The sequence below is a fragment of the Mesoplodon densirostris genome, chromosome 6 (assembly GCF_025265405.1).
Source record: "Mesoplodon densirostris isolate mMesDen1 chromosome 6, mMesDen1 primary haplotype, whole genome shotgun sequence".
NCBI lineage: Eukaryota > Metazoa > Chordata > Mammalia > Artiodactyla > Ziphiidae > Mesoplodon > Mesoplodon densirostris.
In genome coordinates, this window is record NC_082666.1 from 25,767,418 (window position 1) to 25,793,423 (window position 26,006).

Consider the following 26,006-nt stretch of genomic DNA (forward strand, 5'->3'; position numbering starts at 1 on the left):
AGAGGACCCTGCTTTCCTCGTTGTGTCTCCAAACCCTGGGGAAGTGTCCTGCAGCTGCCTCTGCATTCATAACAACCCGAACTCAGGGACGGCCTTTCTTTCCTCCCTTTAGGGCTCACCTGGCCTACCTGGTCCTCCAGGCCCCCCAGGACCACCTGGAGCTGTGATTAACATCAAAGGAGTAAGTTGGCAGTGGGGAGGTGGGGGAGACCCAAAGGAGGAGCAGGGAACGGCCCCAGACCAGCCTGAGCTGGAGTCGGGTGTCCTGACTCCCTCCTCTCATTCTCACTTCCCACAGGCCGTCTTCCCAGTTCCAGCCCGGCCACACTGCAAAACGCCAGTAAGTAGCGTATAGTCACTGCCTTACAGAGCAGGCTTTGGCATAGAAAGCAACTCAGAGAAGATAAGTTTTTGCCTTGAGCCCCTTCTGTCTGTCAGTGTCCTCTGTGATGTCTTCTATCACCTGCATATAGACCCTTGAGTGGCTCGAGGTTTCTAGATAATAGATTGTGGCACTGAAACGTACTGGGTCTTCTAAGGGCACACATGTGGACAGAGTGTGTCTTTTAATGCAGTCAAAAAGCAGTGTCTTGGGCTTCCCTGGTGGTGCAGTGGTTGAGAGTCCGCCTGCCGATGCAGGGGACACGGGTTCATGCCCCGGTCCGGGAAGATCCCATGTGCCGCGGAGTGGCTGGGCCCGTGAGCCATGGCCGCTGAGCCTGCACGTCTGGAGCCTGTGCTCCGCAACGGGAGAGGCCACAACAGTGAGAGGCCCGCGTACCGCAAAAAAAAAAAAAAAAGCAGTGTCTTTTGTTAGCTTCATGCTTGGAGCAGTATAAGAAGGGGGGAAATAGACCCCTTAAAATACAGATGAGAACAAAAAGGCAATTCTAACCAGCGCTCTTTGCATTGGGAGCTTTGGGCTAAAATCTATAACTGTCCTTTCTCAACTGTCATATTATTGCACAGCACACAACCCTGAGAGGAGGGACTTTCCCTCGCCCTTTGTAATGAGGAAACAAACTGTGACTCAGACAAGCACACTGACTTGTCTAAGGTCACAGGACGGACGGAGCTGGGGCTATCATGCAGGTCCCTTGACCACCAGGCAGCAGGTACAGGCACCCCAAGGGGTCAGACACGTGCCTGGTCACCTAGCTGGTCAGTGCGGTGTTCCCGGGGTGTCACCCGTATTAGGTGTGGGGAAACCCAGGGAGAGTGGGCCTCTCCCCATGCGCAGGCATTAGTCATGGAACTGTGCATAACTGTTCTCTCATTCATTCAACAAATATTTATCAAGGACTTACCAAGTGTCAAGTACAAGTGAGGCCCTGGGACCACAGGGGTGAACTAGACAGGCGTGGCCTCTGTTCTCGGGAGCTTGCAAATTACCGTTTAGAAGATTCTTTGAAGTGGGTTCTTAACTCATGCCTGTTGGAGGTGGTGATGAGACTTGGGTCAGAGGCTTTAAAATGACGCAGTTTGGCTGAGTGTTTGCCCAGACATCTGTCCATGTCTAAACTTTGAGACACCCAAGTCTGCAGCCCAGGGCCTGGGAACTCTGGCATGGAAGGCAGAGGATAGGACCCTCCTGTGTAAGGTGACCAAGGGGCCTGCTGGCTCCCAGAACTACATAAGGACAACAGCTAACCAGGCCACGTTTACATCAGTGGCCTGAAAGGAATCCTAAAACGTCAGGGCTGGAGAGACCCTCCTGAGAGATGGCTGCCTCCCAGCCATAGAGAAGGGGAGACCTCAGCCCAGAGAGGCAAGGTCCCTCAGTGAGTTAGTGCCCGAAGCCCCTCCCAGCAAACATGATATCAGGCTTCAAATGAACCGGCCATGGGACAGTACTTGAAAAACTCAAGAGTTGTAAAAATGCTACTGCAATTACCGTGACCTGTGCTAGGACACTTTGCTGTGACCATGGCCTTTGGGGGTCATGACGTTCCTTAAAATAAGCCAAAGATGAACTCAGAGCATTTTGGATTTTGATTTCATGTTGCCTGGCTGGACACCATGCAGGCTGGGGCATGGATGTTTCTTGACCAGCTCTCAAAATGGACATTTGAAAAAGAAATGCTTCCTCTCACATCCAGAATTTCACAAGCCCCTTCTCATTTCAGCCCCTTTCTAATACCTTAACAATTTACCCTTAACAATCCACCCCTGGAGTGGAGCAACTTTATCAGCATAGCTGTAAGATAGCAGCTGGGCACTGCTGCCTTTATCGTTAACTTAGAAATATTTTTCCTGGAAAATTCCTGTCCCCTCCCCTCATCGTCTCTTGGTGACCCCTGAGCATCTTGTGACCCTGCACCCAAAAGCATGGGAGGATCTGGTGTGAGAGGGATCATTTTGATTCTGCATATTAACTGGGAAAAAGGTGAAGGTGAACTATTAAAAGCAGGGTGGCAGGTGGCTCTGTTTTAATAGACAAAGAAAAAAAGAAAGAAATGCAGGAATCTGGGGATGAACTGTGAAGGGATATTATCTTGAAGAGCTTGGACTCCAGACCCCTGGCACTTAATGGGAAGTCTAGAATAGCTCCCCAATCTAATGATAACTCCCCTTTATTAATTATCACCACCATCAACTCCTGTTCAGTGTGCTCATCGTTGATTACACATGGCAGCAAAGCTAATGGCTGGCCCAGCTTCATGGCTTGAGTACATCACTTGCCCGAGTGCTTGACCTCTCACATGAATCAATCCTGATTGATCAGAAGGGAGGGCAAGAACACTCACAGTTGACCAGACCAAAATTGCCATGACTTTTTGTCTTAAAGCTTTGGGCTTTCCCTCTGCAGAGTTGTCCGGCCAGTAGGTCTCAGCCCAGCTCAGCTACATGATGCCCTCCCTGCCCCCACCCCCCGACCCTGCCCCCGTTGAAGGCCTGCGATGCCTTGCATTGAGGGATGCCGGGAAACTCAGGGCCTTTGGAGGCTACAACACCCAAGGAAGGCCTGACTCCATGACCTCACCCCTCACCCCCAGGACAGGGGACTGTGGCTCCCTGTGCATGCAAACAGCAGAACAGGGTTGCAGTGTATGACCTTGGCTTTCTCTCTCTCTCTAGGTTGGCACCACATATCCTGGAAATTCAGAACTCATCACTTTTCATGGTATGCACTCCTGTCTTCACCTTGTTTCTCTGGGACATTTCCTGACCCTCCTATCTCTGCAGAGGTGGTTTCCAATTGTCCAGTGCTGGGCGTAGACTTGGTGGTCAGGAAGATCTGTCTGGGTGTCATGGGAAGGGTGGTAGCTGGACAAAGGCTGTGGGACTGGGCACCTCTGTTTGCTTGTGTCACCCATCTGCCTGTTCTGTGCATCTTGGCTGAGCCTCCTAGCTAGCAGGCTGCACTCCATTTTTCCATTCATGTGTTAGTTTGTTCATAACGCATCTACTGATAGCTTCTCCTTGCCTGGTGCTATCCTATGCACTGGGCTGAGACTGATGGATCCCATGCTCTTCCTGTCACCCAGGCCCTTAGACTCTGCTGGGTGAAACTATTTAAAAAGTCGTTCCACTGCAATATGCCAAGAGCTAACGCAGGGGAGGCCGTGGGAGCTCAGAAGGCCTTTGCTTCAGAGTGTTCCTGGACCAGCAGCATCAGCACCTCCTGGAAGCCTGTTAGAAATGCAGGATCTCAGGCCCCATCGCAGACCTGCTAGACCAGGAGCTGCATTTTCACGAGCTCCCTCTGGGGTGTATACACAGTGCAGCGTGAGATGCACCGGCTCTTCGTGATTAGTAAACATCAGCATGTTCGTGGCCTGTAGGAGCTTATCTGCCACACATTAGAGGGGGGATAGGGCAGGAGACGGGAGCCTGCAGGCAAGCAGTGACTCTGGTTCCCTGTCCCCACACATACTGTCACACCATGTGTGCCCTTTTTGATTGAGAAGTCTGAACGCTTGCAGTTTAAACAGGGAAAGGCCTTCCCCCACCCCCCACCCCCCCAACCAGTACTGATCTCTGGCTCAGCTCTGTCACTCCTGGCCTGCTTGGGTGGTGGTGTCCCTGCTGCTATCTGGCTTCATGGGTTTTTGGTCACTTTTGGTTACAAAGTCCAGGCTGTTCTCAAACTGCTTGTTCAGATCCAATTCAAGGCTCTCCCTTCCCCTGGTGCAAGGTGGACCTTGGGGAGGAGGTGGGGTGGAGTTGGATTTCCTTTCTTGGATCCCCAGTGTGTAGGCACACATTGGTCAGCTGATCTCTCTCGGGAACTGGGAACTCAAAGATCTAGTGTCCACCCACTCATCTAGGTGGGGAAAGGGGACTGCTTCCCTTCCCAAACTCTGTACCCCCAGGAGGCTTTCTCTGAGCCCCTCTCCCAGGTAAAGAGTTGGGGGAGGAGAGAGGACTGTAAGGCCGGTTCTGCAGAAGCAGTGCTTCTCACAAGTCCTGTGGGGGAGTGACTTACTGCACTGTTGGCACTGTGCCAACTTTGCGAGTGGACTGCTTAGTAGCACCGTTAGCTGTCCTCTGCGGCACTCCCGGAGAGTCCTCCCCTCCCCTTACACCACCGTGCTGCCCAGGCTTAGGTGGGATGGGACCGGGAGCTTGACTTGGTGTTGAGTCTCAGGCCACGTGCATGAAGCCGTCCGGGGGAGTTAACTGTAGCCTCTGCTGGGCTCCCATGATGCACTGCTGGCACCTTGAGGATGGTACTTATTCCATCCTGCCTCGCACTACCCTCACTGTGTCTGTCTCCTTGAGAGCTTTCCGAGGTCAGGAATTGTGTCTGCTGCATCTACCTCTGCCTCTCCATCGTATAGCAAAGGATTTTATACCCTCAATAGGCCTTTGGTGTTGAGTAGACTTAGCTCAAGGGGCTCAGTTTCAAAACTTGACTCAAAAATGTTTTATATAGAATGAAGGTGATTTTCCACTATCTTTTTTTTTTTTTTTTTAATGTGTGTGTATTTGGTGGCAGGTGTTAAAGGAGAGAAAGGATCCTGGGGTCTTCCCGGCTCAAAAGGAGAAAAAGGCGACCAGGGGGCCCAGGGACCACCAGGTATCTCAACTCTTGTTCTGGATCTTGCCCTTGATTTTTGTTTCTGAGAAATCCAATTGAGCCAGTAAGTAAGGCTAATTACATTACCACCCTGTCTACAAGCTCCATGGAATTCCAGAGACCCAGTCATGGGCAACACGTGTGCAAGATAGAACATTGTCAAGAGAGACCAGACGTTCTGATCGTTCCAGCTTCATCTGCAGAACGAGGCCTGGAGAGGACCAGGGACAAGCCTAGGATGCCACAGGGTCACAGGATCTGGACTAGTGCTTGTTTCCAAGCCCTGTGCCCCCTCTGTCAGCTAAACCAATGTGGGGTCACTTCTGCTAGGAACTCATCATGGTTGCCAACTTGGAGGCTTTGGTGTTTGAATTTCTGAGATTGATTGTGGATTTTTAAAAAGCGTTTCTTTTTCAGGCCCTCCTGTGGATCCAACTTACCTGAGACATTTTCTGAACAGCTTGAAGGTGAGCATTTCTCAACATCTGGCCTGTGTTTCCAAGTTCTCAGGCTTATGTCAGAGACTGGTTCATCTGACTCTTACTTGATGTTCTCTGCTTCCAGGGGGAGAACAGAGACAGGGGGATCAAAGGAGAAAAAGGAGACTCTGACAGCGGCTCCTCTGTGTCAGGGCCCCCGGGCCTGCCGGGAAGTCCAGGCCTGGTGGTGAGTAGCGACCCCTCCACACCCCTTCCTCGGGGAGTCACGGCGCTCCCTGAAGCCCCCCAGTGTGACGAGGCAGCTGGGAGCAAGGGCCAGTCACAGCACCACAGGCTGCAGGCAGGCCTTGGGCGTTGGCCTCTCTCCCCCTTACTTGTTAACGGGTGGGGAGCCTGGCAGAGGCCACAGAGGAAAGGGAGGTAGCCAAGGCCGCATGCACACAGGTAGCTTCCAGGTAACCCACCACTGTGCCTTATTCACATCAGCGGTGGAAAACTCACTCAGCACAAAGATTGGTTAATGATAAACACATCAGATAACAGAGGCAGAAGGGAAGGTGAGGGAGATGTTTTTAGGGGGCTATTTTGATTCTTCTGAAATTTCATCAAAGAAGGAGCCCGTAGATCGGCTTGGTCTTCTTAGGATGAGAAGTTTCTCCAGATCACAAAAGAGAAGTTCAGATTATGCCTCCACTGAGATTATGATCAGATCATTGACCCTCAGGGACCAGGAGCAAATTCTGGACCTGGAACTCGCCATGAGCATAGACCGAGCAAAGCCAGGAGACCAGGGTTCTCCTTCCAGCTCTGCTGCTGATTTGCTTTGGGACCTCGGGCAAGCCCCGCCCCTCTCTAGGCCTCTGTTTCTCCATCTATGAAATGCTGAGGCTGGACTAGATGAGCTCCAGGGGCACTTCTGAGTCCAGGGCTCCCTAGGCTTCTCTGCTGTCGTTCAACATAACGACTGGGCCACTGCTCTTTAGGTCTTCCACCTCCTGGCTTGTGCCAGGATTGAGGATGATGATAACAATAGAGGGTGTTTACTGACTTCTTATCAATGTCCTGACAAAAAGAACAGATGGGACTTCTAGTGACTAATGGTGCTTTCTCTCTTCTGTTACTGTGCACTTGACAGGGCCAGAAAGGGGAGACCATCGTCGGGCCCCAGGGACCCCCAGGTGCTCCTGGCCTGCCTGGGCCACCTGGCTTTGGGATACCCGGTTCCCCTGGGCCACAGGGACCCCCAGGGCCACCAGGACCTCCGGCTATCCTAGGAGCAGGTCAGTACTGTGAGTGGTGCCCAGCGTCACCACACCTGGGTGGCATGTCAGAGCCACAGTGTCTGACAGAGGGCTGTTTCCTGGATGGAGCCTTCTTTATTTTTTTTTTAATTGAGATATAATTTGCGTGCCATAAAATTCACCCATTGAGAGCACACAATTTAATGGTTTTTAATATATTCACAGGGTTGTGCAGCCATCACCTCTCTCTAATTCCAGAACATTATCCTCACCTTAACTAGGAACCCTGTACCAATTAGCAGTCACTCCTCTTTTTCCTGATCTTTCCCTGATCTTGGAAACCATGAGTCTACTTTCTGTCTCTATGGATTTGCCTATTCTGGACATTTCATATCAATGGAATCACAAAATAGGTGACCTTTTGTGACTGGCTTCTTTCCCTTAACATAATGTTTTCAAAGTTCCCCCATGTTGTAGCATGTATCAGTACTTCATTCCTTCTTATGGCTGAATAATATTCCATTGTATGGATATACCACATTTTGTTTATCTGTTCATCAGCTGATGAACATTTGAGTTGTTCCCACCTTTTGGCTACTATGAATAGTGCTGCTGAAAACACTTTTTGTACAACTTTTTGTGTGAACATATGTTTTCAGTTCTCTTGAGTGTAATGCCTAGGAGTGGAATCGCTGGGTCATATACATGGTTACTCTACTTTTGGAGGAACCGCCAGACTGTTTTCCAAAGTGACTGCAGCATTTTGCATTCCCACTAGCGGTGTACAAAAGGTTCCAATTTCTCCTCATTGTCAACAACATTTGTTACTATCCTTTCTTTTTTATTCTAGTCATCATTCATTCATGTGAAGTGATATCTCATTGTGGTTTTGGTCTGCATTTCCCTAAAGACTACTAATGATGAACATCTTTTCACATGTGGGTGGAAACTTGCTGGCTGCTTTGCCAGTGCCTGGGCCTTAAGGGACTTGAGGACCAGCATTGATTCTACCCTTCTATGTAAAAGTTTCTTTACCCCTTGGTACCTCACTTCCTCAAATGAAAAATGGATGAAATAGAAGAAAATCTCCATTTATCAAGTACTTACCAAGTGCCAGGCACTCTGCTGGTCACTCTACTACATTATCTTACTGGATTCTCAGAAAGCCTTTCAAGGAAAGCATTAGCACCCACATTTTACAGAGGAGGAAAGTGAGACCCAGAGATGTTTAGGAACCTTTCCAAGGTCACACAGCTAATAAGTGGCATGAATGGGATTAGGACCCAGATCAGAGTAGTTCCGAAGCCTGTGTTCTTTCCATTGTGCCCATGGTGGAAAATAACAGCAGCAGCAATAATAGCATGAATGCATCGGTTTTTGTTGTTTGGGTTGGCATGAACCAGGTGTGGTGGAAGCACACCTGGGAGGAGACCTACAATGTCTGGGGCATCCGGGAGAACTTTACACAGGAGGTGACTTTGGGGCAAGTGACAGAAATGGAACTCAAACTAGCTCAAGTGCATAGGGAAACTTATTGGATGTGCAGGAGGGTGTGAACAATCAATTTGTAAGAGGGGCAGGCATGCAGTGAGACTTCAGGTGCAGCCGGAACCAGGGATTCAGTCCCTGCGAGGATTCTCTGGCCATCTCTTGCTCAGCTGCTCTCTGACTGCAGCATCACGCTTCTTCACCATAGACCATATCCTCTGCATGGCGAGAAAAACCGACAACCTACAGCTTCCACCATCATCTAGAAATCTTGGCCTTGTTTCTCAGTTTTAGTTTGAAAAGCCCTGGGGTGGGGATGTTCTGGGGAAGGACTCTGACTGACCTGTCTTGGGCCAGATGCCCAACCTTGGGCCAGTCGCCCAACCTTGGACCAGTCATCTGTGGCCAGGAGGTGGGATCACATGAGACCACGACAGCTCCTTCTGGACCTGAATGGTCATAGAGGTGAAGGGGAAGATCTCAGGAGCAAGTGAGGATGGTGGTCCTGTAAAGAGAGAAGGTGCTGGGTGGATAAAACCATAGGTGCCTGTACAACCTTGAGGGATACATAGGAAGTGCAAGAGGTGGAGGGGCATTGCAGGGTGAGTACAGGATTCAGACTTTGTTGTCCATAGTAGCCCTAAACTAGGGGACCCTAGGACTCCTTGCTCCATTGAAAAGGATTACCCTTCACATAATATATAGCAATTCACAGTTTACAAAACACTCCCATATCCATTATCCCATTTAATCTTTTTTTTAATTTTTAATTTTTTTAATTTGCTTATTTTTGGCTGTGCTGAGTCTTTGTTGCTGCGCGTGGGCTTTCTCTAGTTGTGGTGAGCGGGGGCTACTCTTCGTTGCGGTGCGCAGGCTTCTCATTGCGGTGACTTCTCTTGTTGCGGAGCACAGACTCTAAGTGCGTGGGCTTTTTTAGTAGTTGTGGCACGCAGACTCAGTAGTTGTGGCTCACGGGCACTAGAGCGCAGGCTCAGTAGTTGTGACGCACGGGCTTAGTCGCTCTGCGGCACATGGGATCCTCCCGGACCAGGGATCGAACCCGTGTCCCCTGCATTGGCAGGCGGATTCTTATCCACTGCGCCACCTGGGAAGCCCCTATCCCATTTAATCTTAACAGCAACCCCAGGAGGGAGATGAAATGCATAAGCTTATAAAACTCATTTTATGGATGAAGGCACCAAAGCTCAGAGAGGTTAAGATTCTGACTCAAGGTCACAAATCCTAGGAAGAGGCATGGCTGGGGTCCAAATCCAAGTCCTCAGACCTTGTCTCCACTAGACATTCACCACCTGTGTATGAATTTTCAGGTCCTGTGTCAGAATGCAGGCTTATTTGCAGTGACCTCAAAAACCTCATACAGTAATTTTACTGGGACTTGCACAAACATCCTTAACTCTGCCAAGAGTTTTGCAGATTCTGGGGGGAACTGGAAATCAGAGAGGTAGAAGGAGAGCAGTGGAATTGCCATAATAACATTTCTTTATGTTTGCCTAAAGTAAGGACTCTTCATTTGGGAACCATAAACTCCTAGAAAAGTCAAAGATGTGCCTCAGGGAGCTATCATCCCACTGACATTCTAAGTAGAAGTGTGTGTGGGGGTGGGGGGCGGGCGGGCACTTGCAGATATGCATATATGCATTTTTCTAGGGGAGAGGGCAATAGCCTTGATTTGATTTTTAAGGGCATTTTGACTCCTCAAAAGGTAAGAATCTCTGGTTGGATGCTATACAATTTGCAAAGCACATTCCTAGTTTGTGTTCTTCTCAGTTCTCAACACAGGCTAGTGAAGAAATATCTGTTTACATTTCACTGATGAAGAAGCTGGGGTTCAGAGAGCCTGTTGTTTCCCCAAGATCACACAGCTGAGAACTGACAAATCAGGAACTTGAGTCTCCTGGCTGGATGGCCAGGGCCCCTGTCACTGCCCTACCCTGCCCCCCTGTCCTAGCACCTTCTCTTCTTTCTGAGCCTGCTTCCTCTGTTCAGTAATTACCTGTTTGTCTCTTGGGGGAAATAAGTTGTATGAGTCAGAGCATTTTTGGATGCAAGTGACAGAAAATTCAACTCAGACTGACTTATACAAACAATTGAAACAACAGGAATTTATTCACTTATAAAACTGGAAAGTCTTAGGCATGACTTCATCCAGGGCTACAGTCAAGAATCTCAGTTCTCCCCCATACCAGTCAATGTGGCTGAGTCATATGCTGGGCACAGAGCTCCTAAGATTCGGTTACGAGGTGCAACACTTTGCAGCACTGTGAGTGGGGTGGTGAACGCTCCCCTCAGTGACCAGCTGCACGTCGGAGGCATTTTGCAGAGCGTATGCTTTTCTGTAACTTCTTTTTTCTGCTTTGTCTTAGCTGTGGCCATTCCAGGCCCACCTGGCCCTCCAGGACAGCCAGGGCTTCCCGGATCCAGGAACCTGGTCAGTATTATCATCAGTGTGTCTTCATCCTTCTGCTTTGGATGGGTTTCCTTAGAACTTTGGCTGCAGTGTTTAGGGGCTGGCACACCTTCTCTGTTGGAGTTAGGCCTCCATGACAATAGAAATGGTATAATTTCACAAACAGGGTATTTAGTATCTCTTTGGATGACTTATTAAGTAAAAAGATACAGACTACAAAATCATTTATGATTTAAGTTCCACCTTTCCAATCCTTAATTGACTAAACTGTAACAAGAGCCAATCATATTACATCAAAAAACACAGGCACAAGACTGTAAACAACATCACAGGAGGCCCTGTGCTGGTTACATTTCCCCTGGGTAATGCAGCCTTCTCCATTCTACCAAAGGATGTCTCTTGTACCTTGTTACTCTGCAGATCACTGGAGCACGATATGGCACACAGAGATTATTGTGATGCACAGAAAGAGGGACAAATACCTCATTAGGATGTCAGGAGTCCTAGGAATGCTCTTTGGGCTTTGATAGATTTTATTTGGAAATTTGGGCTGCCAGATGAAGAACTGTCCAACAGTGGATGGAATTTCAATATTTGGTACCTTTGGGGGATGCCTAAGTCATTTTAATCACAAAGTCATCTTCAAAGCTAGGTGAAAATTAAGTTTTTATAATCTTTCTCAGTTGAAAAGAAAAATAACAGCTTCCTTGGTTGATATTTCTTTGAGGCTTGACACTTCTCAATAGATTTTTCCAGCTTTTATGCCTGTGCCTGGATAGGCCAAGATGGCTGTCTGATCTTTGGCAATTTTCTAGACAGAGAAATTACAGACCCCCATTTTCTGCTGTGTATTTTTTTTTTTTCTTTTTTTGCTGTATGCGGGCCTCTCACTGTTGTGGTCTCTCCCGTTGCGGAGCACAGGCTCCGGACGCGCAGGCCCAGCGGCCATGGCTCACGGGCCCAGCCGCTCCGCGGCATATGGGATCCTCCCAGACCGGGGCACGAACCCGTATCCCCTGCATCGGCAGGCGGACTCTCAACCACTGCGCCACCAGGGAGGCCCTTCTGCTGTGTATTTAATACTGGAACTACCCAGCCAGGCAAAAAAGATTTAAGACATAGGTAGAGTAACTCACTTGCTTACATTTCTTACTCCAAATGAAAAGAAATTTGGAGCAGCATGAGCTAACAAAACACATGTAACAATGTTGGTGCCATTGTGCAGCTCACACAAACGGAAGTGGCAAAACTTACCAATGATTTTGCCAATACCAATGTCCAACAGAGCCAACTCTGCTAACAGTTTTTAAATGTCTTTGAACTCTCGGGATACTATCTTCTTTGTTTCAATTTGTTTATTGTAATTGAGATTTGTGTTTCAAGGTAATGCATGTTTTTGTTTTATCGGAAAGAAAGTCCTTTGGTTATTAATGAAGTTATATATCTCTCTGTGGCACAATAAGCCTTTTCACTGACTGTGAGGGGATGGCTCATATTTGACTTTACAAAGAGGCCAGTTTTTCAAATTGTGCTATCGCTGTGATGATAACCGTAATGCTTGTAATTTAAAATTATCTGACAGGTTACAGCACTTAGCAGCATGGCTGACATGTTGCAGAAAGCCCATTTGGTCATAGAAGGGACATTCATCTACCTGAAGGACAGCACCGAGTTTTTCATTCGTGTCAGAGATGGTTGGAAAAAATTGCAGGTAATTCTTTAACAAACTGCCTCCAAGTACCCTCTAAAAATAACATTCTACTCCTGTAAATGCCATTTTTCTGACTTGAAAATAGGTGAACAGTTTCTAGTTGATGTTTCATTTTCAACGTGCTCTTTTCCTTAAAGCTGGGAGAACTGATCCCCATTCCGGAGGACAGCCCACCACCCCCTGCGCTTTCCAGCAATGTGAGTCGTTTCCCTGCCTTACCTCTAGCTCCTTCATTCACCAGCACTTGCTGAATCCCCTTGGCATCCAGTATCAAGCTCTCCAGACTCTGGACAGCCAGCTCTGCATGGTTCACTATCTGGCAGAAGCCCCAAAATTACCAAGTGCCAACAGAACATTCTCACAACAGCTGGAGGGAGAGCTGGACCCAGACGCTGGAGACCTGCCATTCCCATGTCATAGCTGAATCCTCTTGGGCAAGGGAATTCCCTTCTCTTGGCCTCAGTTTATTGATCTGTGAAAACACGGTTGGCATAAGCAATCTAGGAGAGCCCTTTAATATTTGACACTGAGACTTCCTTGCCTGATAAGAACAACAGCGGCTTGCGTTGTCCACTATTTTAACCTCACAGCTACCCTTTGAGGCAGGTGATAGCATTCCCACTTTGCAGGTGAGGAAGCTGAGGCTCTGAAGAGGTGCTTTGCTCTATTAAGGGAATGAGTTGGTTGTAAAACATGGACTTCTTTCTTGATTCAGCACTCTTTCTAAAAGTCTTGAGAATATCCACTCCCTTTCCGAGGATAGTTTTTTGTTCATGTGTGAAACTCTTCACAGTTAAGAGTGGTCCAAAGACCATGACAAACTGTTTAAAGCAGCTTTTCAAGAAACATTGCACTTGTACCTTAATGTACGGTGAAGAACAGATTGAATGCATATTCAGGACTGTTTTTTTTTTTCCTTTTTTACCTGACAGTCTCATCAGCTTCAGCTTCCAGTGGCGTCTATTTCAAGTGTTAATTATGACAGCCCTGCAGTAAGTACAATTCATGCATTTACTGTACAGATGCCGAAAGTGTGTCTGTCATGTGGCAGGCCCCATGCTTGGCACACAGTTCCTACCCTCAAGATGCATATAGACTAGCCAGAGAGGCAAATAAAAAATAGGTAATTCCAATACAGTGTGAGAAGTCGTTTGGGCGAGGCAAACGCAGGGTACTGGGAGTGTAAGGAAGGTCAAAGAAGTCTGCCTTCTTTGGAGGAGGTGACCTTTAAATCACGACCTGAAGGACAGTTGAGAACAGGGGAGAGCCAGGTAAGGGGAGGGGAATGGGAGTTCCAGGCAGAGGGAGTGTGGAACAGAGGGAGGCAAGGGCAAGTGCTGTACATTTCTCTAATTCCAAGTATTTCAGTCTTGCTGAAGGTGTAGGGTTCAAGGCAGGGAAGGGAAAAATATAGTCTGCACAGGGCAAGTTCAGTCATCAAGGACCTGAAAGCCAAGCCAAGGGCTTTGGCCTTTTCCACTGGGCAGTGGGGGAACAATGAAGGATTTTAAGGAAGACAAGGGTAAATAAGAGAAGGGCATCAGAGAGATTACCTTGCTTATAATGTACAAATGGATTAGAGGGCACAGGACCAGGGACAGTTAAGTAGTTACTGTATTATCTGAACTAGGATCACAGCAGTGAACATGTAGAAAAGTGGGCAGATGGGAGAGAAATTAAGGAGGGAGGAGTGACAGTTTGGTCATTGGTTGGGTATGGGGCAGTGAGGAGGAGGGTGATCAGGAATGATGCCCAGGTTTCTGCTTGGGTAACTGAGTGGTGATAGATTTTTTTTTCCCAGGGATCATTTTGTTGCTTAGACCTGAGACTCTCACTCTATTTCTTCACTAGCTTAAATGAAGATTTTATTCAGATAATTGCAGGAACCTCATGGAACTCAATTGCAGGAAGTACAACAGGGCCTGTGGACTCTTGGTCCTACTATTAGTATCTCTACAGACCAGCCTCTGCAAAGGTCTTTCCTCCTGCTTCCCCTCCACCCCCACCCCAGCACACAGACATAGGTTACATCTGCAAAGCTTGCGCACAGCCTTGGGTTGCCATGGCACTGATCCTGGCCTCAACGCTATGGGATCTTACAGCTGCAGAGCTCAATACCACCTGACTCAATTCAGAGCCTTGGGAGAGGTAGTCTACATGGGTCAGTTGCCTACTCCCAGTCAAATCAAGAGTAGCCAAGGCACTTCCCTGGTGGCGCAGTGGTTAAGAATCCACCTGCCAATGCAGGAGACACGGGTTCGAGCCCTGGTCCGGGAAGATCCCACATGCTGCGGAGCAACTAAGCCCATGCACCACAACTACTGAGCCTGCGTACCACGACTACTGAGCCCGTGTGCTGCAACTACTGAAGCCCACATGTCTAGAGCCCATGCTCTGCAACAAGAGAAGCCACCACAATGAGATGCCCACATACCACAACAAAGAGTAGCCCCCACTCGCCGCAACTAGAGAAAGCCCGTGCGTAGCAACAAAGACCCAACGCAGCCAAAAATAAATAAATAAATAAATTTATTTTTTAAAAAAAGAGTAGCCAAGAGAGGAATGGAGATGCAATGTGGAGAGTGGATTTGTAGACACAAGGGGTGGAGGGGATGAATTGGGAGATTGGGATTGATGTATGTGCACTGCCATGTGTAAAATAGATGGCTGGCGGGAGCCTGCTGTGTAGTGAGGGGAGCTCGGCTCAGTGCTCTGTGGTGACCCAGGTAGGTGGGATGGGAGGCAGGTGGGAGTCGGGTCCAGGAGGGAGGAGATATGTGTATACATGGCTGGTTCACTTCGTTGTGCAGCAGAGGCTAGCACAGCATTGTGGAGCAACTATACCCCAATTTTTTAAAAATGTAAAAACAACAAAAAAAGAGCAGCCAAGAGAATGAAATTGAATGGCCTGAAGCCACTCTTTTTAGCAGGTATTGTGGGGACACTTTCAAAGAAGAAGGCATGGACTTGGCGAACACCAGAAACACGTTTCCTTTAGTGCTGCCATCCACCGAGCAGGAACTAATGTAGGGCCTGGTGAGCCTGCGGTACCTGTAGGATATCTGGGTGGAGAGCACCAGGAGGAAGCAGGATCAGAAGGTCTGCAACCCTGCAGTGGGTCTGGTCTGGAGATACAGACTTGGGAGTTTTCAGCAGAGCTATGGAAATTGTCTTGGGGATGGTAGGATTCCCAAAAGAGAATCTATACGGTGAGAAGAGATTGGATTGCGAGGAGCAAAAACAAAAAGGAACTGATGGAAGACATACGAGAAGGAAACTGGGAAGCCATCGCCAGAGAGGAAGAAAGGATGCCAAACAAGATAGAAGCCAGCAGTGTCAAATGCTGCCAAGAGGCCCACTGAAAGAACTAAAAGGTGGTGTTCAAATTGAGAAACTAGAGAAAAGCATTTCTGTAGCATGGAGGGATGCCAACAAGATTCTAGTTGGTTGCAGAGTAGATGGGAGGTGAGGAAATAGAGAAGCAAGTATAGGTAACCCTTCAAAAGGCTTAGTTATGAGGGGAGATGTTAGGGAAGTAGCTACAAATTTTTAAAATAAATTCTAAGGCAATACATATTCATTGTAGAAAATTTGGACAATGAATAAAAAGAATGGGGAAGGGGACTTTCCTGGTGGTGCAGTGGTTAAGAATCCACCTGCCAATGCAGGGGACCCGGGTTGGATCCCTGGTCCAGGAAGATCCCACATGTCCCAGAGCAACTAAGCCCATGTGCTGCATCTACGGAGCCCGTGTGCTGCAACTACTGAAGCCCACACACCTAGAGCCCATGCTCCACAACAAGAGAAGCCACCGCAACGAGAAGCCCACGCACTGCAACGAAGAGCAGCCCCCGCTCGCCACAACTAGAAAGAGCCTGCGCGCAGCAGTGAAGACCCAACACAGCCAAAAAAAAGAATGGGAAAGGAAATAGTAAATCACTTATAATTTTACACAACTACAACCATCTTCAAAAAGCCATTTTAACGTTTGATTGTGGAAATGTCACTGTCTTCATAAAAATGATATCTATTCATGATAGAAATGTTCCAGCGGTTAAAGGTACAGAAACATGAGAACATAAAAGCCCCAATCTCACCATTCAGAAGCAGCCATCGTTGCAAACATTTCTCTGTGCATCTCCTTAAAGAAGGAGAGGTGGAGGTGGTGGGGTTGGAGGTGTGGCAGGGAGACCTGCACTCACCGCTGCCCTTTTCCTAGGTGTCCCCTGGTGTCAGGAAAGCGCAGTCCTCTTGCGACCACCCTTGGGTGTAGCCCCCAGAAACACAGCAGCAGAAAGGTGATGAGACCATAGGGCCTCTTCCCTCGGGTGCCACGGTCTTCAGACACATAAGAGGGAGGAAGATGGGTTTAAGATATTTAACAATATTTTCCTTTTCTGGCGACTTGGGCCCGGGTCCTGCACCAGCTCTATGCTAATGAGATAGAAGTTACTCCTGGCATGAGATTGAGGAGGGAGATGGCTACTCCTTGATTATGGAGTATAATTCAGAGGGTACAGCAGAAAGGGCTGGGAGGGCTGCAAAAGAAGGCTGGGTTTGGGGAGAGAAAGAGTGGGAGAAAGCAGATTATGGAATGGCTTTTATTTGGGTTCCTGATCAAGGTGGCAGGAATGTTAGGCTAGAATTACTGTATGACCCCTAGTTTCCAAAAGGGTCTATCCCAGCAGTCTTAGTAATAAATGTCATGACCTCCTTTCAATGCCTTTTCCCTCTGGTCCCTCATGATCAGCCCCAGGCCTACTCAGGAGGTGGAAGAAAGGGCAGGAGGCAGATAGCTTGATGTAGCTCTGAGATCTAGGACCAAAGCCAGCTTAAAAACTAGAAAACCCCTCCTAGAAACTCAATGAGGGGCAGACCCACAGATGGCCTGCCTGCAGGCTGGATTCAGATCTCTGAAGTGCTTTATTTTGTTTTGTTTTTCTCATATATGGAAGAAATTTCTACTATTTAGAGCTGTTCAGATTGCTGACACAGGCTGCTTTGGGAGACCTGAGCTCTCCTTCCCTGGAGATGGTCCAGCAGGGGCTAAAATTCCAATGTCAGGTAGAGGTTGAGTAAGGTGACCTCTAGCGTGCCTTCCATTGCAGCAAGTCTGGGATCTTATTAGGAACATGTGATGGTTATGGGGGCTGGAGTTTGCTTTAATTCTTCAACTGCACTGTCTTTTCTCTCACTTTTTTCAGCTACACTTGGTCGCTCTGAACACACCATTTTCTGGGGACATTCGAGCTGATTTTCAGTGCTTCCAGCAGGCCAGGGCAGCAGGACTGTTGTCCACCTACGAAGCATTTTTATCCTCCCATTTGCAAGATCTCTCTACAGTTGTGAGGAAAGCAGAGAGATATAGCCTTCCAATAGTGAACCTTAAGGTAAAAATAAATATCGTTCCCATTGCCTCCTGGATGGACTGGTCTCCCCAGGGACTAGAGGCAGTTGCCACTCCTGACATCATCAGAAGTATGCTGTTTCAAGGCCCTGATTAGCTGTGTGACTTTGGGTGGTTACTTTCCCTCTCTGGACCTCAGTTGCCTTATATTTACAATGGCCCTTCCTGTTTGGATGGTTTATGACCCTTGGAGCAGACAGGAGGGATAGTAATGACCTCTTTCATTTATATAGCTTTTGTCTTTGTTTACAATGCACTTCATATCGGGTGTAATAGATACACCCGATAAAAATGGGAGTTATTCTTTTCTGTTTGTCAGATGAGGAAACTGAGGCTCACAGGGAGAAAGCAGTTTACTCAAAGTCACTACAAACTGGAATTAGTTTCCTTGACCTCCTCTTGGTTCCACCTGAGGATGCCTTCTGTAGAGCACTGGCTGAGTGGCACCAGAGAACAGCTGGTGAGCACTGGTCCCAAAGCAGAGCCACTCTGTCCTGCACCCTGGTTTGGTACCCTCAGATATTTCTCTGCCCTCATTCACTGGCAAGGCAGGGCCCCGCATCATCCCTCAGTTATACCATGGAAATAGCCTACTCCTTTAAGGCTACAGAGGGGCAGCTCTGTTGCTGCTCACACACATCCTGGGTCCTGACCCCTAACCAGACCTCAAAGGTGTTTCGAGACCCTTTGGTCCCTGTGAACCCCAGTACTCCAGTTTGGAACCTTGAGGCTGGCAAGTCCATCCTGACCCCACACCCAGCACTTCCCATCCCATCTTCCAAGGTTCTGTTCTACCACATTCACCCACTCAGATTGTATTCTTGGAATACAAATAACCGAAGGAAAAGGAGTAAGAAATTCATCTCCACATCATCCACTTGTAGGTTGGCACAAGGCTTGGCACAAATTTGAAGCCCAGTATATACGTTTAAAATAGCAATGATAGGGCTTCCCTGGTGGCACAGTTGTTGAGAGTCCACCTGCCGATGCAGGGGACACAGGTTCGTGCCCCGGTCCGGGAAGATCTCACATGCCACGGAGCGGCTGGGCCCGTGAGCCATGGCCGCTGAGCCTGCATGTCCGGAGCCTGTGCTCCACAACAGGAGAGGCCACAACAGTGAGAGGCCCGTGTACCGCAAAAAAAAAAAAAGCAATGATAAAGACCTAAAACACACTTTTGATAGGGAGGAGACTTTATACACATATAGTAAAAGAAATTACCTCAAGAAATAAGACCGTAAAGCCAAAAGGGTTCAAGGAAAGATTATAAAATCAAACCACAAGTATTTCCTGAGTTCTCACTCTGTCCAGGATCTGGGATTGGGGTTAGGGACTTCTGGGCCTTGAAGAATGGATAAATATTTGCAGGCTGTTTGTATAATGATTCTAACATGACATTTTGTCTCCATAGGGCCAAGTACTTTTTAATAATTGGGACTCAATTTTTTCTGGCCATGGAGGTCAGTTCAATACACATGTTCCAATATATTCCTTTGATGGCCGAGATGTAATGACAGATCCTTCTTGGTAAGTAGAGATGGAAGCCCTTGAAGTATATCATATGATATACAGTTTTAGGAGACAGTGTAACAATGGAATGCCCTTATCAGCTGCTCCTCTGGGGTGCTGCCAGCGTAAAGCCTCAGTGAGGCAGCCAGGGGCCATGGAGAGAGCCTGGCCATGGAACCAGGAGACCTGGGTCCAGTAACCTAATATGGGACCTTGAGCAAGGCACTTTCACTCTTTGAGCCTCAGTTGCCTCACCTGTCAAATGGGCAGGATAATCATATTCATACGGATAAGACTGTTGTGAGAATTAAGTGTGAGAACATCTAGCATACGGTAGGCACTTAATAAATGGTAAGTAATGCTATTCTTGGTGATTCTTTAACCCTATACTGTGAGTTGCACTCTCATTCTTTGAAAATTATGTATGCTTTTAAGAATAGAACAACTCAGTAAACTTTTCCTCAGTGTCTACTCTATGCCAGGCCTAATGCCAGGCCTGGAAGGCACAGTAATAAACCTACCCAGCCCCTCTCCTTTCAAAGCTCATAGTCTGTGGGAAGATAGACACAGACTAGCTACAATTCTAGACGTAATATTGTCATTGGAAAATGGAGAAACAGATAAGATGGTAGGAGCACAGAGGAAAGAGTCATTATTCCTTGGTGGTGAGAATCAGGACGGCTTCCTGTAAGAGGGGGCATTTAACGGACTTGTGAAAGATGAGAAGGAATCACTGAAAATGAAAGCGAGGCCATTCCAGACTAAGGGGCCTCATGAGCAAACGTTCAGATGCACGAAAGCAGAGGGTATGATTTCAGAGCAAGTACAAGCTGGATATGGTTGGAATGCAGTGTGTTCAGAAAGTTGGGAACAGTGATAAAGACAGAGAGGTGATGTGCAGTCAGACCCTGGAGGGTTCCGGAGTTTGACTTAACTCACCAGACTTATGCCAATTTGCTCACCGAGATATGCCACAAAGAAGGGTCATTTCAAAAAGTAACACAACAAAATTCCTTTTCAGGCCCCAGAAGGTCGTTTGGCACGGCTCCAGCACCCACGGAGTCCGTCTTGTGGATCAGTACTGTGAAGCGTGGCGAACCGCCGACATGGCAGTCATGGGCTTGGCCTCCCCGCTGAGCACGGGGAAGATTCTGGACCAGAAAGCATACAGCTGTGCTAATAGGCTAATTGTTCTGTGTATCGAAAACAGTTTCATGACAGATGTGAGGAAGTAATGACCTTCCCATGATTCTTAAGAGTTTTCCAATTTTTTTTATGTGAAGAGTTGACACTGAAATCTAAAATGTTTAAACATTGTAAATATTAGTCTTTTATTACACATTCATCACAACAGCAACCAAAGAAAACATACCTCAATACACTCAAAACTGAAGACATAAAGGACTCAGATCAAAGATAAAATCTGATCCATCTATTGGTGCTAGATTCTGCAGGAAACCCATGCAGTGTAAACACATCCCAACACGGTTAACAGCAAGTTGAAAACAAAGGCCTTGGCACTCTGCCCACTGCATCCTTCAGAAAGTGATTTCCTTCTTTTAACCGTTGTTGACTGTAAGATGTCCTTCATGTTTTCTTACAAAGTCAGTGTTTAGAAGTGTACCCCTTTCTAAGTTATGTGCAGACCAAATGTTGTACTTTAATATACATCCATTGTTTGCAACTGCTATTCATACAGAGAAACAGAACTGCTCAAAATGATCCTATTTGTATTTTCTGATATTACCAGACTTTAATGTTTTTTTCCTAAAATATTATTGCCATCTTGCTTTAGGAGTTTTATATTTTGACACAACATATTTTAATATGGCATCTGTTTATATAAATGACTTGCTGGAAAAGTTTAAACTCCCGATGATCTGAAACTAGAGAAGAAATAGCACATAATTACTACCTTTCCTGTGGTGGCCCTTTCCCCACACCCCACCCTGATTTTATAACTTCCATTTGGCAATGCTTGAATTATAACTGCGATTCAACAAACAGGTTCATGAGGATGAATTTTCTGAGACACATATACCTTCATGCTGTACACTTTGATTCTTTTTTTTCCATGTAAGTGAACATAAAAACATGTTTTCCAGGCGCTTTCTTCTGTTTGACTTTTTCCCCCAGTTCCTTTATTCTTCACCAGTGATGTGGAAGCGGCCCTGGGGTGGGTTTGCTAACCCTGTCACTGCCACTTGTGCTGCCCCTCAGGAGATGATCAGAGAACAGGAAGATTTTCCCATCATGCTCCTCTGCTCCTGCCTGTTGTCTTCCACTCCGTGGGGGCAGAAGAGCCCCAGTGTGACAAACAGGATCAACTGTGTCTCAACACATGACTTCGGGCAAATCTGCCTTTTTCTCTCAAGGAGGTTGCGATAAAATAAGTAATATCAGCTCTCAGTTCCTAAATAGCAGACTTAACATAAGTCCCATTTATCTTTCCTCATAACCCTGCAAGGTAAGTAGTTTTATCTCTACTTCACAAATGAAAAAAAAAAAAAAAAAAAACAGTTGAGGCTCAGGAAGTCACTTGTTCCAGGTCACAAGGCTGCTGAATGGTGGGTCTGGTTTCAGGCCCAGGGACCGTCTCACTCCAGTGCCCAGGATCGTTTCAAGGAGCAACTGCACAAGGCTGCGTATTCGCTCCCTCCCAGCTCCCAGGCTGTGACTCTCTGGCTCTTGGCTTGATGCTGCAGGAGAAACAGAATCACCAGGCAAGTGGCATGCTGGGATATTTCCTCCCATTCAGCTGGGCTGGCCCAGAAACTCAGTGAAGTGAATCCACCCTAATAGTCCTTGAGGTAGGAAGAAAATGGAGGACCAAAAAAGGGCAGACAGCCCAGAACCTCCACTTAGGGGCTTCCTAAATGGAAGAGCAATGAAAACCTGAGTCATGGGATGAAGACAGTTACAGGTTGGAAAGCCCCAGAAGGGATTGTTGGGGACTCGCTCACCCACCCAGTGGCTGGGGGGTGGGGTGCCTAGCATGGACAGGACCTGAGGGGGGAGGGGGGCAGGAGGTGCTGAGGTCATGAAAAGAAGGTGCCTTCCGTTTTAGCCAGAGCCCGCCGCGGCCCTGGGCCACAGAAGGCACAGGGTGGTGTTGGGGTTTGGGGGAGCCAAAAGGAGGGGAGACCTTTTGCTGACCCCAGGAAGGTGGTTGACGTTCATGCCCTGGCTTCTCAGTCCTCTTTCTGCACCGAAGGAGGGTATGACCAACCAGCCCTCCCAGAAGAGGCCTTGCATCAACCCCAGTCCTGGTTAGACTCTGAGAATGACAGTCAAAATCTTGGGCCTGGCATTCAAGGCCCTTCACTGAACATCAGTTTTCCTGTCATTTGCCAAAGGCCACTAGCCTGAAGGCCTCGTGAATACTTAAGTGAGCCAACTTAAGTGAGCCACATAGGCCCGTCTACCAGGCTGCTGTCCGTGCCCTGCCCCGTCTTGGGAAAGCCTTAGCCACTCTAGGTCTAGCCTTGCCCTCTTGCCAACAGCCAATGCAGACTCTGCTTCCTCTGTGACATCCCCCAGTCCTCTGAACCTGCCTACCTTTTGTCATGCTTCTTCCTCGGAACACCTGGTGTATTTCACACCTAGATCTTGTCACACAAGTGAAACGCAATGATTGAAAGGTCTCCAGCCTTCACTTTATCCCTGAATGTCCTTCAAGGCTGGGGAGCAGGCTAGCGCTCTCAGGCATAATAGGGGAGGGAAGAGAGGCCACAGTAGTCTTTACGGTGCAAGAGGTCTTGGGGTACTTGCTCTGAGTCCGTATTGTGGACTCTCAAGGTCTGGAGCCGGCAGCATCCAAGGTCCCCTGTCCAGAAGCAGAAAGACAGAAGCGGCTGTCCCATATCCACTCACATCAGGGGCCAGGTTCCATGGGGGAGGCAGACTCTGGAGGGCACGAAGGAGCCGAGAAGCTGGGAAAGAAGGGGAGTTGGGGGAGACACAGAATGAAGGGGGAAGTCCAGGGCAAGCTCTCTGCCAAAGTCAGCGTGGCTGCGTGGTGGTGCCTCAGAAGCAGTGAGGGAACGAGGAGAATGGATCACAAGAGCCGGTCTCAAATTTTCTGCACCCTCTGCATTTAGATGGCTTGGACCATGTTGCTTGAACCTGTAGGGAGTGCAAGTAGGAGACCGCATGGACCTCAGGGAGTGGCAGCAGTCCAGTCCAGCTGAATAGCCATCAGTGAGGGAAACACAAGGCAAATTCATAAGCCAAAAAGCAACCAACCAACGACAAAAAGGAATGTATTAGCTCATGAAACCAGGAAGAAGGACAGGGAATCCAAGAGATTCAAGCAACATTGTCACTTAGTCTGTTTCTCTTTTTCTCTGTGTGTGTGTGTCTGTCTGTCTTGCTTCTGCTTTTCTCTGTATGTGTCTTCCTTCCCTTCAGCGAGAACAAGGTTCCTTTGTGTGCCAGGGGTTGTTCATAGCTCCAGGCTTACGTTACTCCAGACCCCAGAGGGTGGCCTCAGAGGAAAGAGAAGACTCCCTCTCCCCTCTGGGATTATATTAATTCCTGAAAAAGGATTCTGGTTGGTCCCACTAGTGTTGTGTGTCTATGACTGTGGGTGGCAGCTCCATCCAAGATGAGTTTTGCAAAAGAAATAATTCCTCCACCCATAATGTGAGGAGGTTTGCAATGACCAGAAAATAGGGTTCAAGAGGTTGAGAAAAAGACCAAAGAGAGAGAAAGAGATTCCAGCACCCAGCAGCAGGGAAGGGCTGAGTGCAGGGGATGTGATGGTAGATGCTGGCCCTGAATTCTAGGATAAGGTATGTGGACTTCATCCTGCTACTGGTGGAGCAGCTTGGGAAGATTTTAAGAAGCTGAGATATGGGATGGGGATCAGTTCTGTGTTTGAGAAAGATCAAGCAGGTCTTTTGTTTATTCATTCATCCATTCAGAGATACTTCTTCAATAATGCTTTTGTAGCCAGCACCATGTTTGAATTTGGAGAAATGGTGCCCCCACTTTTCAAATCCACCAAGCCTATTCTCCTGCCACGGATTGTTTCAAATCCCATGTGTATCTCCTCTTCCTCCAACTCCTCAAAGACCTTACCAGCTGGGGCAAGTGTATGTGTGCAATCCCTGCCTAACCCAGCACCGGGGGAGTACCTCTCTGGTTATTCCTTGAGCTCCTGAGTCACCAAGATACCGCTGAGCATCCTCAAAGTTCGTTGATCACCACTGGCTGATCTCCCCTTTGTCTTCCATCTTGTACTCCAACTTACAGGGCAGTCGAGTGTAGACAGGCCTTTGTCTGGGTTTGAATTTGGGCTCTGCCACCCACTAGCCGTGTAATCATCTGCAAGTTACTGAAAATCATACCCTACACTCAACACTTCCCTGAAGCTCAGTTTCTTCATCTGTAAAATAGAGGTAGTAAAGGAAACTACTCTCCACTGAGTTAAGTTGTCAGAAGCTCTGGGAGTGGGGTTGTGACCCTGAGTAAGTGCTCACTGTCCTTGGCCTGCCCTAGATGTCTCTCAAGATGAGCTGGGGGCCCTTTCTCTAGACTTGCTGGATGGCGTCTTCCAATCTGCCTGGCTCCTCTGTCTGCCTTCAAGCCCAGAGCTCTGGCTCAACCTGTACACACTAGTGAAGCTGTACCTGTTGGTGAATATCCACTGTCCCAAGCCCCTGGGTGTGCTGGCTCCCCTGCCCCTCTGCTCATCCTCCCCATAACCCTACAACTAAAATGTTATCATCGGGCCCAGTACGGGTTCCATGATTCCACTCTGGCACTGGGGCTATATTCCTTCTGATTGACAGGAGCATGTGCCAGAGTGACAGTGAAATAATCTGATTATTCCCCTGCCTAAGCCTGCCCAGCACCCTGAGTTCCAAGCAGGACCCAGAATGCCCTGTTATCTGATATGTTCATAGGAGGTTGCCCGCCCCACCCCTTCCTCCAGACTTGCTCCTTCGCCTCTGATCCTTCTCTCGGGGAATGGTTCCACCAGCCAACCAGTAGCCTAGGAGTCATTTACTTACTCACTCATTCAACAATTATTTTCTGAGTGCTTTCTTAGCAATAACAGCAACAATACTAATGAGATGTAAAGTAGGTGCGAGGAAGTTCAGCAAAGTCTGGGTATTTCCATGGTGGTTACTTCTGTTCTTCCAAATGTCAAAGTGTTTTTTAAAATATCTTGGGGCACGCTTGCTTTGCTGCATGTGTTGTTCCTCCTTTGAGACGAAGAGCGGGCTCCTGTCTTACCTCTGTAGGACTGCGTCTCACATCTCCATGCTGATCTCCTGGCCCACAGCTTCTCCCTTCCAGTTCATTCTCTACACCAGGAGAGAGAACTTTCTAAAAAAACTTGCCACACTGTCAGTGTTTTGATTTGGGGTCCTCCTTAGATGAGGATTCATTTGCCAGTAGTTTATGTGGGAGGTGATCCAGGATACACCAGTAGGGGAATGGGGAAGTGAGATAGGGAAGGGAAGGCAGGCTTTAAAGGGGGCATCTAGTCACCACTGCGGGTGACCAGATCATCCTCTCCTTTTAGGAACTCTGGGATCCAGTGTAGAACAGGCACCTCAGAGTTTCCCACCTAAGGGACAAGGAACTGTGGTATTTATACACCAACATCCACCAGTCATTGAAAGGCAGAGGGGCGTTACTTTCCAGTACCTCTGACCTGCCATGCTCGGTCGCAGTGGGCTTGGGCTGCCAGAGAAAGTTCTCAGGCAAAGAGATGTAAACGCTGGCCATCGGAAGTTGGAGGTCTTC

General features: G+C 48.0%; 1 protein-coding gene across 2 annotated transcripts in view; it reads left to right on the top strand.

The window, feature by feature from the left end:
• Positions 1-21,351, top strand: part of COL15A1 (collagen type XV alpha 1 chain) — a 102,187-nt gene extending 80,836 nt beyond the window's left edge. For both annotated transcript variants that reach the window (XM_060101029.1, XM_060101028.1), the window contains 14 exons: positions 113-181; positions 299-340; positions 3,079-3,124; positions 4,943-5,023; positions 5,441-5,490; positions 5,588-5,689; positions 6,599-6,743; positions 10,577-10,641; positions 12,203-12,331; positions 12,469-12,528; positions 13,264-13,323; positions 17,536-17,721; positions 19,150-19,265; positions 20,269-21,351. In XM_060101029.1, coding sequence (XP_059957012.1) covers positions 113-181; positions 299-340; positions 3,079-3,124; positions 4,943-5,023; positions 5,441-5,490; positions 5,588-5,689; positions 6,599-6,743; positions 10,577-10,641; positions 12,203-12,331; positions 12,469-12,528; positions 13,264-13,323; positions 17,536-17,721; positions 19,150-19,265; positions 20,269-20,482 — 1,365 coding nt within the window. In that variant the 3' untranslated portion in view covers positions 20,483-21,351. The remainder of the gene's footprint in view (positions 1-112; positions 182-298; positions 341-3,078; positions 3,125-4,942; positions 5,024-5,440; positions 5,491-5,587; positions 5,690-6,598; positions 6,744-10,576; positions 10,642-12,202; positions 12,332-12,468; positions 12,529-13,263; positions 13,324-17,535; positions 17,722-19,149; positions 19,266-20,268) is intronic.
• Positions 21,352-26,006: the final 4,655 nt, after the last annotated feature.